Source organism: Crinia signifera, chromosome 7 (assembly GCF_055691185.1).
Source record: "Crinia signifera chromosome 7, ASM5569118v1, whole genome shotgun sequence".
In the NCBI taxonomy this organism is placed as follows: domain Eukaryota; kingdom Metazoa; phylum Chordata; class Amphibia; order Anura; family Myobatrachidae; genus Crinia; species Crinia signifera.
The window spans coordinates 182,062,167-182,074,587 of NC_139223.1; the positions used below are offsets into that span (position 1 = coordinate 182,062,167).

Consider the following 12,421-nt stretch of genomic DNA (forward strand, 5'->3'; position numbering starts at 1 on the left):
TGTCCAGACTTTGCTGTGTGCTGGGCTCTCACTGCTGGGCCTTGAGCTGCTGTATTCTCTTGGACTGTGTACACTCTGCACGACTGGCTCCTTCTCTCACAGGCCTCACAGGCTGTCATTTATTGCTGGAGCTCTCTGCTGCTGCTGAAACGTCTGGCAGGTCAGGGGTCACAGATGCCACGCTGTTGTCCTCCTCTATCTCTCTATACAGGAGTTCTCCACACGCTCACAGGCTACACTGCTTACTCCTTAAGCACAGTGTCACTCAGCTGCAGGAGAAGTCTCCTCTTCATGTGCTCTGCCTTTCCTCCTCTCTCATGCTGCTGGCTCAGGTCACCTCTGACCTCTCTCTTCCTGTCACACTCCAGCCTGTCTGTGTTTAACTCTTTAGGGCTGAGCTGTGCCTGGTGCTGAGGTATATTAACCCCTGGTTAACTGGAATACACGGCACATATTATTCCACAGTTATGGGGTGTTACACAAGAACAATCCCTGACATGTACCATTGTCTTTTCGTCAACATGTACAGTATATTGTGCTAACTGCTTTGGGGCTCATCTACATTTGGATGTATGTCATTTTCCACGCTTCTAGTTGCCACCTTTACCATCTCCCTAACATAACTTTTCAATCGTAGGCAGGTATGGTTAAATTGCATTTGTTATTTATTGCACAGTATCACATTTATTTTCACGTGTATTATGCTGAGTTAGAAGAAAATAAATTGCAAATAGTTGCAAATAAATCCAATATTGCAGGCAACAATGATATTATCAATACGTTCATCTATAAATATCTTGCAACAAGCATTTAAGCAGGTACGCCCATATATAGAGTGAGACACGCCCTTTGGGTGGAACGTGGCACGCCCCCTCAATGCCGCACTGTGCGAAATTGTACTACCAACTATAATCTCCCTGAAACTAGTTTTCAAAAGTAGGCAACTATGGGCCAGCGAGTTCTGGGGCTGCAGTGCTGACTCCCGCCACTATGTGTCACCCCTCAGCTGATACTACCCATGTGACACCACTGCCACCCTTCCTAGTATAAATTGAGTGATGCAGTGTATGGGGAATTCAGAAGGCTCTCTAGAACCAACCTTTTGACTGGTGCAATTATGCTTTGATAAAGATGAACCAGTAGATTCCTGGGTGTGTCATGTGTTGTGTAATTAGACACAGAAGCGCAATAAGCAACATCTTCTGGCAGTCGCCTATCTGTGTGCAAATACTGACACAAACTCTTTCCCCTGTACATGTTTCATCTGCCCCATCTGCAGTGCAGCATGGTTCTCCCCATGGGAAAAAAGCAGTTTTGCGATAAGGTCTGAATAAAACCCATATGGGTTCAAGAATGTTTTTGCTGTTACGTGTTGGAGGTTACTGCTATTCAGCGTCAGCTCATTTTAGTGACGTATATTTTCCCCCATACATACAGGATCCTGGATCTTAACAGGGGGCACTCACTATGGCCTGATGAAGTACATCGGGGAGGTGGTCAGAGATAATACCATTAGCAGGAGCTCCGAGGAGAAGGTGATAGCCATCGGTATTGCAGCTTGGGGAATGGTCTCTAATCGTGACACCCTGATCCGGCCATCCACCGCTGAGGTCTGATTGCTGATACCTGTGATAAAATAAGTGTTTTGTGCATATAATGTTGTATTTATTATAATAATTTAGGTACTCTTTACCTAGAACGGCGCCCATCGCGGTGATCGCGACATCGCGGGCAGCACATAAACGGCCGCGACGCGATGCCCGCGATTACCGCGATTTTCCCATAGGGAACAATGTTAAAAAGTCAGATTGATCGCGATTTTGCATTCAATGCCTCAATGCCCGCGATTTTCCCATAGGAATCAATGTTAAATGGGCTACAGAGCCCAAATAGCCCCAATTAACCCTTAAATGTCCCCCAAATTTTTGTACGCCACCCCACGATCCACGCCAACCCGAAGCGTGGCGAGCGCAGCGAGCCCGCGAGGGGCGGCGGTACGCGTCCTCCGACCTTTTCATGCCCTACTATCCACGTCGGCGTGGAGTTGAGAATAGAATAGTGTGGCGAGCGCAGCGAGCCACCGAGCCCGAAGCGTGGCGAGGGGACGCGGATACCTTCACAGTTATACGCGTCCCCTCGCGGACTTCACAGGTGTCCGTGGCGACGCCGACACCTGTGAAGCCCGCGAAGGGACGCGTTTACCTGTGAAGGTATCCGCGTCCCCTCGCGGGGCTCGCTGCGCTCGCCACGCTTCGGGCTCGGTGGCTCGCTGCGCTCGCCACACTATTCTATTCTCAACTCCACGCCGACGTGGATAGTAGGGCATGAAAAGGTCGGAGGACGCGTACCGCCGCCCCTCGCGGGCTCGCTGCGCTCGCCACGCTTCGGGTTGGCGTGGATCGTGGGGTGGCGTACAAAAATTTGGGGGACATTTAAGGGTTAATTGGGGCTATTTGGGCTCTGTAGCCCATTTAACATTGATTCCTATGGGAAAATCGCGGGCATTGAGGCATTGAATGCAAAATCGCGATCAATCTGACTTTTTAACATTGTTCCCTATGGGAAAATCGCGGTAATCGCGGGTACCCGATTTTGATGTACCCGCGATTTACCCGCGATGCCCGCGATTACCGCGATTTTTTACCCCCGACGCCCGCGATTCTGATCGCGGGCGCCGTTCTAGGTAAAGAGTACCATAATTTATATTTGCAATCTAAATAGGGTTCATTTAAATTATATTTATCTTGTAGTGTTGCGTTTTAACAATCTTAACAATCTGGCTCCACATCGTGGCCAGCCTAAGTGCCACATGGGCCTGGACTGAAAATGTTCAAAGGTCTATATTGAGAAGGGGAGGAGCTGTAACTAGTGCTGTATGGGTGTGGCCAGTGCTGTGTGGGTGGCCACACCTGCTTTAAATTGGCGATAGGTAGCCAATAGGCTTCTAGAGAATAACGTCACCTGAAGATGGAGATAGCGAGCAAAGCTACAGTACAAACTGCTTCCCATTCCAGAGTTTGGTAACTCTAGCAGCACAGCCGCCCCCATGGAAACCTACAGTATGTGGGCTGCTGCTGACCCTCCTTACATTTGGTGGATTCTAACATTTGTTTCTATGGAGACGTATCGGGATCCTGGCGGTTGGGATGCTGGTGGTCAGGAGACCGACAGCAGCATCTCAATGGTCAGGATCTCAACACCTCCCCCTCCCCATAACCAACCCCCCCCCCCCCCTGCAGCCTACCCTTAACCCTCCCTCCCCCTAACCCTAACCCCCAAAGCAGCCTTACCCTAACCGTACCCCATTAGTACCTAACCCTAACCATCCGATCCACCCTCAGCAGCCTAACCCTAACCCATCAGTGTCTAACTCTAACTAAACCCCCTCCCGCAGACTAACCCTATCCATGTGCCCCTGCCCCTTTCAGACCGCACTTTGTAAACGGCATATTGCCTTTTTTTACCGTTTTAAAACGGTAATCTGTGCGGTCTGAAAGGTGCAGGACCACTTAACCGGTTAGAAAATACCGGTTTTTCTAACCGGTTAAAATGCAGGGTCCTACCTGTTTCAGAACCGGTATTTTAGGCTCAAACTCGGGTCTGAAACGGTATTTAGGACCCAGCCAATGAGCTGGGTCCTAAATTCAGCGCAGTGAATATTTAATGAGCGCTCAATAAATATTCACAGCACTGGAGCCGCCCCGCGCGCGTGTCGACCCCCCTCCCCCCGCGCGTGTCGACCCCCCCCCCCGTGTCGACCTACCCCCCGTGCAGCCGGTACCTCCGTTGTGGATCCCGGCACTGCAGTTCAGTATGGTCGGAAGCACTTATGAAAAAAAGTGTCTTTCAGAAAATGGCTGCCCCATAGGAAAACCTGTTTAAAAAAACTGTCTTTCGTATGGGGGCAGCCATTTTCCAAAAGTCACTTTTCTTATAAGAAAAGTGACTTTTGGAAAATGGCTGCCCCCATACGAAAGACAGTTTTTCAGTTTTTTTAAACAGGTTTTCCTATGGGGCAGCCATTTTCTGAAAGACACTTTTTTTCATAAGTGCTTCCGACCATACTGAACTGCAGTGCCGGGATCCACAACGGAAGTACCGGCTGCACGGGGGGTAGGTCGACACGGGGGGCGTCGACACGCGCAGGGTTGACACGCGCGGGGGGCTCGGGGGGAGCTGCACGGAGGGGAGGGCTGAAGGCTGCACTGGCTTTGACCCTGTATTTGGAAAGTTTCCAAAAACGGGTCTGCCATTGTCAAAAAATCGGCACTTAAATGGTAATATACCGTTTAAGAGCTGCGGTGTGAAAGGGGTTTTATCTGGCAGACCCGTTTTTGGAAACGTTTTCAAATACAGGGTCAAAGCCAGTTATGCGGTCTGAAAGCAGCAAAAGTGTCTAACCCTAACCCCCCCCTGTTGCTGCCTTAGACCCCCCACCCCCACCAGTCTTCACATCAGTGTTGGCATTCTGGCAGTGGTATTTTAGCCAGGTCTCGTTTTTGGGGTTTATACTGCAAATAACCCTTAATAAATGTGGCCCTAAGGCTCATACAGACATGGTTTATGTATAGTGTATGTCACATGGTCTGCAGATGGAGGAGTTCAATGCTACAAGCAGGGGAGTCACTGTACTGTATGCACAGAAACAACTGCTATCTACACGGGGTGTCTATAATATGAAGCTTGGAACAAAATTAATTAATATACTGGATGTAATGTAGTGGAAAACAGAAGCTCATCTGGATGAGCACCGGGGGAGGGGGGTATCCAATTAGTGTAATAAAAACCTTGTGACTTTTTCTGATTTATTGATTCTTTTTGGGTAATCCTATTAAGATCAAGAAGAATCCTGATTTTTGTTCCTGATCATTTTTTGCCTGCCAAGAGAAACGGATGGATATAACGTTCCAGCCAACCAGCTCCCTTCATTTTACAAACACAGCCTGTAGCTGGCAGTTAGGAGCTGGTACTTTATCTCTCTCCCCTTTATCACTATCATATACCCAGTAAGCAATATAAAGGTGATCTCCCACGGCAATTCGCTGTTTATTTTATGCTGCAGGAAAACCACGTGGCTCATTACGTGATGGACGAGCAGAAGCGAGGCCGCCTCTCCTGCCTGGACAACAACCACACACACATGATCCTGGTGGATAATGGATCCCACGGACGATCAGCCATTGAGGCCGAACTCCGAGCTTCATTTGAGAAATACATCTCTAAACTGAAAGTACCAGGTAGCAGACTAATCTTACACTGGGAATTACTGTATAATAGCCACAGGGGGATGTACTAACCCTGGAGAGTGATAAAGTGGGAAGAGGTAATGAATAATCATGTAGCAGGCTGTGTTTGCTATACAGATAGAGCCATCCTCATCGAGCCCTTTAATAGGATTAAGTGAGCCAGAGCTGTCGGACTTAATCCTATGCTAATCCCCTACTGTATTGTTCTATGTATTGTATTGCAGCTGAGAACAATAGGCCTTGGTGAGCCATGGCTATCCAGAGAAGGCTGATTGCTACTTTATCTGTCTCCACTTTATCACTAGGCTTAGTGCATTTGCTTTTTTGTGGGAAGTGATCACGGTTGGAGAAGAACGTGTGGTTGTTGCAGATTTGAAGCATGAGTGGGTCACTCAGAACAGTAGTATATTCCCATTATGCCCTGAATTAGGCCCTCTCGCTGGTTGTTTGACTTACATTCCCAAACTGTGATGTCATCCGCCCCACCCCCGAGGATGCATGGGTGTACCCGCGTTCGCAGGAGTATGCCTAGCGTTTCCATGGGTCGCGCCCACCATTTATGTAGGCATGTCCCAAAAAAAGCTGGGCGGTCCCCTGCATCCGGCCCCTGATGATTGGCTGGTACTTTATCTCTCTTCACTTTATCTCCATTCAAGACTTAGTAAATAGACTCCTAAACCTCAGTTTAGTAACGTTCATCAATAATGCCTTGTACAGAGTTACGCTGTGTTACACATACGAACGTCGTTACTGATATCGTTTCTCCTCTGGGTTTGTGCAGATTCCAATTATGGTGGAAAGATCCCTATTGTATGCTTTGCTCAAGGAGCCGGGAAGGAGACGTTGAAGGTGACTTCATATACAGGTTGAGTATCCCTTATCCAAAATGCTCGGGACCAGGAGAATTTTGGATAACGGATTATTCCGTATTTCGGAATGAATATTTCAATGATGTATTTTGAAGTATCTTGCATTAATGCTGTAAAAACACATCAACCACATAAAATAATACACACAAATATATTTTATTTGTTCAAAAAACAAGGTTTCAAAACATGAAACAAAATTTGTTTACTATCTCCGGTACTGAATATGAATGCCAAGCAATCATTGTCTTGTACATATATAGTGCCAGTTACATGCCATGTCCTCAGTGGTGCTGGCACAGATGTTCTCAGTAATGGAATGTATGGTTTTTCGGAATAATTCGGATAATGGATATTCGGATAAGGGATACTCAACCTGTAATAACAGATTGATGTGTATGTACTATGTGTTAAAAAGGATCTTAGTAGTTCTAAAGGGGTCCATAGCACAATTGTGAAGGGAGCCCAGCCTCTTTAGCTACAGATGTAGCCGCGCTCAGCTTTCCTGCGGTGTGTCCTATTCACGGCAAAGTTGGTGCAGCTAGCGTGCATGTGACTACGACACGCCATAAGAATACATAGGGCAGTATTCAATGAGAAAATTCTCCGTGCATGATTCTCCATGTTTGGAGATTCTCCGTCACGGCACTTTATCCACTATTCAATGTGGCTGATGCTCGCCGCCACTCGCGGCGAGTCTTAACCCCTGCAGCGGACGAGCGTCCGCGGCAGGGAGCTTTCAGGGAGCTGGGGGACGGAAGCAGCCAGAGAGATTAAAGTCTCCCTGGCTGCTCCAGAGGAATGTGGAGGGGAGGTGGGCTCCCCGGGACCCAGGCAGCACAGGCTGCCCCCCTCTATAGCCAGCGGGGGACCCAGTATTCACTGCACCCGATCGTGCATATTAACGATCGGGTGCAGTGAATATATGAATATCTAATGAGCGGCTCGAGCGCTCCGGCCCCCTGCTGGCTGCACTGTGTAAAAAAAAAAAAAAAAAATTTTTTTTAAAATTAAATATATATTCATGTGCTATAAGCACATGAATAAAAATAACATGCCCCTTCACAGAAAAAAAACCCTGATTTTTTTACACCAAAATTAAAAAAAAAAACCTTTTAGTTTAAAAGTTCACATTCCAGCTCCCCATCAAAAGATGGAGAATTGCTACACGGAGAGACACGTAGAAAATCACTTAGAAAGATGGAGAATATTTCACATTGAATAGGGTTGCTCGCTTTTGGAGAGCAAAATGCTCCGTCCAAGGCGAAAAAAGCAAAAATTCTCCATAAAACACGGAGAATTTTGTCATTGAATACTGCCCATAGGGGTTGCCCAACTAGCAGGGTAATCGGCATCTATTCCTCTTTTCACTTGGTGGTTTTTGGATAATTTCTGCCAAAGAAACTGTTATATGTTTCACTACGTCCGATACCCGCGTGAGTAAGGTACACATCTGAAACAAGCAAATCACTAAGTTCCACTGCTATAATATTGCCTTTATCTTCATCACGCGGAGATCCTATAAAAAGAAGGGCTAAAGAAACCTTTATACACGCAAATCACCTTACTTTATAGTGAGTTCGTACGAATTCTTGCCCCCCCCCCCCTTTTTTCAAAAATATTAATACTAGAATATATTGTGTTACTTATACACACTTTTTCACATTACGAATCACCACGAGGAATCATACTGGCTCATCCCTTGCCGACTCCCGGGACCTACCAACACAGACACGTCCAGTGCCAAACATCTCTGCGTTTTTTTCCAACTAGCGTGCATGTGATTATGATACGCCATAAGAATACATGGGTCTGCGGCCAATTACAGCCCAGCCTATGAACTCGCACGGCACAAGCATGGCTACCTCTATATATCAGCATTCCCTCTTTTATCCCACAGCTGTCTGCTTTTGGCTGTAGGATTCCACGGTGCTAGCTGTCGGAGAGGAGAGGCTCCCGTCTTCTGTTTTGGGACCAGACCCTTCACTTAGGAAATGACTCCCTTTACTCGCCAAAATAGTTATATTCCTGAGTGACAGACCTTGTGTTACATTCCTCCTAATTTGTGCACACATACAGTAGCTCACTGCGATGAAGTGACTCAGAGACAGAGGCACAGTATCCATAGGTTTTCAGACAAGTCTGCCTGAGATTTCTGTACTTTAATTTTCATTGGTTGGGGGGTACCTTGCCACTACCCCTCCTATGGTACATGCTGAATATTGGGGGTAAATTAAATGTCAGTGCGCCGGCAACCAAAGGAGCTATTCAATCGTTGCTCCGTTGGGGGGTGGGGAGCTGAAGTGAGCAAAGAGGGATCAGTTTAAACGCTGAAATGGGACTATTCATGTTGCTCCCTTTTGTTTGGTTGGGTTTATCCTCTATGCGCGGCTAAATCCTGAACATAATTATCAGTATAAAAAGCAACAATTGAATGTTGCCCTGCGATCTCCCATGACTTTAGACATGAGATCACGGGCTGATAAACAACTGAAATTCCCCCCATCGGGTTCACACCATGGCTGTGATATGTGGCACAGGAATATGGTCTGCATGGCAGTCAGTAGGATGGTCTCTGTATTGTATGGCAGTCACTGAGATGCTCTCTCTAACGTATAGTCCATGGGTTTTCAACCTTTAAGACAGTGTGGGCCATATTAAAAAAATGAAACAAGGCCCGAGGGCCACTAAGCTATACTGCTAGAGAATTCTAAGACCTTTTCCAGGCTCATAAGGGCCATAATGAAAACTCAAAAGATAATGTTATTATATTATTGAAGGAAAATCACCTACGATGGGCGGAGACACAATGGGAGCTGGGCTGAGACGGCTTCCGCACACTGTGACTGCGTAGTGCATACTATGCGTAATTGGCAGCTAGTACTCATCAGGGCTGATTGAACCTAAAACATCCATGCAGCAACCGACCAGACATGTGGGGGGTGCCGGACATTAGGATGTGCCTGTGCAAAGCCCCCACCCCCAAAATGTCTATGCCCCCTTCCCCTGTAGCAGTACTATTAGCACTCTGAGTCCCCACTCTCCCTGTATCTCAACCTTCCACCTATAGCAATTAGCTCCTTGAGCATTCACTTCCTCCCCCCTAACAGCGGTGTTATCCACTCCCACGCCCCCATGTCCTTCAGAACAGAGTCACATCACCCTGGGCCCCCACTTTGCAAAGGTCTCACCCATCGCAGTGTCATTAGCCCCCCGCCCCCACTCCCCATAGGTCCCCCCCCTCAATAGCAGTGCAATAAGTCCCCTTCCTCCCATTTCTCATGCCCCTCATCCTGCTATTACTGTACCTTTGCCCTGTGTGGCTATAGGGGCAGGGTCCGGCAGCTCCGCGGGCTCGGCCCGGCTTACTCTGAACTTGTGTAAATGTTCAGTGCCATCACTTCCTGCCTGCGTGCAGCTACCACAGCCTTACGACATTTCCCTTCGCCAACACTTTCACCGCCACCTCCCCCAACCTGTGCACCAGTCGGGAGGCCATGGGTTGAAGGCCCCTGGCATAGACTCTCATTGACATAAAAATTGTAACACACACCTTTCATTTAATAATAAGTAGTTGATAAGTGTAAAGGGCTGATTAAGGGCGCCCGGTGCTTAGGATGCCTGAATGCTGCACCTCGTGGCCAAACATCTGAATTTGTAGGTAAGTATATTAACCTTCTCCCCCTCCCCCTAATCCCTCATGACCCCACAGACTAACTGCACCCCTTTAATGCCTAACCCTAATGCCCTCCCCTCTATTCCCCCCTCAGTAAAGAAGTGAAATTGATTCTCACTCTTAAAACCCAACTCTCCAATGGTCTAAAGATCTTGAAATACAAGCATTCCTATCATGATGCACTAAACAGTCCTGAACTGACCAATAGGGAGTCAAAAAATTTTCTCTAAAATATTACAGTATGTCTTTTACTAAATGTAAAATTGAAACAATGCTTTAGTTAGGTTGTGCTATTGGAATCAGATTAAAGAGCTTTAAATGCCTTCTATAGCCATTCATGAATAACTTGATTTGTTCTTAGTTTTCCTTATTTATACACAATTCTGTCTTCATTCCCCAGGCTGTAAACACCGCCATTAGGAGTAAGATCCCATGTGTGGTAGTGGAGGGATCCGGACAGATGGCCAATTTCATTGCCAGCCTAGTGGAAGCTGAGGGCACTTCTCTTGTACCTTCAGTTATCAAGGAGAAGCTGCTTCGATCATTGCCCCGAATAGTATCTCGTTTGAAAGAAGATGAGATAGAGACCTGGATACAATGGGTAGAGTATCTTTACATCTTGACTAGTTTATTCACTCTTAGTCCATATGCTATGTAGGACTCTTTTATGTGTTAAGTTTTGCATATGTAGAATTGAGCCTTGTTATAGGCTACTACTATAATTCCAGAACCTTGGGGACTCGAGCAGTCCCACCATCCATTCTCATAATAGTCTGCCAATAAAGGTTTCTCTCAGAATGATTTGGTGTGATGCGTTTTTTTTACAGATAAAAGAAATAATGGAGAACTTGCATCTTCTGACTGTGATAAGGATGGAGCAGGATGGGGATGAGTTTGTCAGCAACGCTATCTCTTTTGCCCTTTACAAAGGTTTGTAGCCTGGCACAGTCAATTATGGATGCTTGTAGTAATTTAACTCCCTTTTGTGCGTGGTCCTCCCTTTTTGTTGTTGGCTTTCTTTGTGGGAAAGAACGTTAGTAGGTAACTGTCTTCATGTAGGTCTTTAGGTTCTCTCCCCACTGCTGGTTATACTGTACTAGGGACAGTGGCACCAGTAGTCCAGGTGGGCTTCTTATGTGTCATTGGGAAGGGACTTTTTTTATACCTTATGTTGTTGTTGGTGAGAGGCTGGCAGTTAGCCGCTCACAAAGGGACTAGCAGATGGGATTTAATAGATAGGATGTTTGCCCCATCTAGGCTCTGAGTAGATGGAAATGGGCTGGTAGTTGGCCTTCATCTAGGCCTTGAGTAGATGGCAATGGGCTAGTAATGGGCTGGAAGTTGTCCTCCTTCTAGGCATTCAATAGATGGGAAATTGATGGCAGTTGGCCCCCATCTTGGTATTAAGTAGAGGTAATTGGCTGGCAGTTGTCCCCCATCTAGGTTGATGATATCCAATTATGGGTTGGCAGTTGACCATGGACCACCCCATCAATCTAAGAAGCACCATCGCACTCTTTGTTTCATACATGTGCAGTAAGGGTTCCTTCTGGCCTGTGATGCACAGTTATGGAGTCTATTTACTAAGCCATGGAAAAAGCTAAAGTAGAGAGAGATACCAATCAACCAGCTCCTAATTTTAATTTCTTTAAACACAGCCTTTAACATGACAGCTAGGAGCTGATTGGTTGGTTCTTTATCCCACACCGCTTTATCTCTCTCCAAGGTTTAGAGTAAATAATTGCCTATCCCTACTAACCTGCATTCCCTCCACTACATCCTCTCCTAAATAAGGCCTAGTGTTACCACATTGTAGGGTCATTCATCAGCACCATCCCTGTCCCAATGAATCCATAAAATTTGAGCCTTTTAACCAGCAATATATCTATATACTGTATATTTATTTTACATAAGTTTGATTGAGTTTTTTCTTCTGTATAAATGTGAGCTGACATTGGCCAATAGAATGGTGAAGACTCCAGAGGAGGGGCTGCAGCACAGTCCACTAAATTCAAATAGGGGAGCCACACCCACTGCCAGTAAGTCAGTTTGGAATGGCCGTTGGTGGAAGTTGCTGTGCCTCCACTATTTGAATTTTGAACTGTGCTTCAACCCCACCTCTGGAGCCTCCCCTGAATAAGAGTGAAAGTAAAAGTTTCCATAAGATTTCTAACAACACATTGCTAGAGTGACCATATAAGTCATGTGACCTGAGCATGATACTAGTGTCGCGTTCTTTATCATAGCTTTTAGCACCAACGAGCAGGATAAGGACAACTGGAGTGCACAGATGAAACTGCTACTGGAGTGGAACCAGCTGGAGCTGGCCAGTGAAGAGATGTTCTCTAATGACCGGCGATGGGAGGTAGGTGACATTACACTATCATTAGATACAATGTTAGGAGGGCGGTGTGCTTAGAAGTATTAGTGGGCAGGTCTATGCTTCAAACATTTATTGAAATGGATTATCTGGTCTTCAGGATCCGAATGTACAAAACATAGCTGTAAAGGTGCCCATACCCAGTGAGATGAACTCCGTGCTTTTAGTACTAAAAGAACAGGCTGCACAGACTTTCTGTGCTGTGCAATGGGATGTGCACGGGATCGCGCATCTCATCGCACCGCCCTGTCGC

General features: G+C 46.5%; 1 protein-coding gene across 1 annotated transcript in view; it reads left to right on the forward strand.

Annotated features, from left to right (window-relative positions):
* Positions 1–12,421, forward strand: part of LOC146020928 (transient receptor potential cation channel subfamily M member 8-like) — a 75,710-nt gene that overhangs the window by 12,473 nt on the left and 50,816 nt on the right. The window contains exons 5-10 of the mRNA XM_083154577.1: positions 1,438–1,610; positions 5,063–5,237; positions 6,028–6,095; positions 10,189–10,389; positions 10,616–10,718; positions 12,035–12,153. Coding sequence (XP_083010703.1) covers positions 1,438–1,610; positions 5,063–5,237; positions 6,028–6,095; positions 10,189–10,389; positions 10,616–10,718; positions 12,035–12,153 — 839 coding nt within the window. The remainder of the gene's footprint in view (positions 1–1,437; positions 1,611–5,062; positions 5,238–6,027; positions 6,096–10,188; positions 10,390–10,615; positions 10,719–12,034; positions 12,154–12,421) is intronic.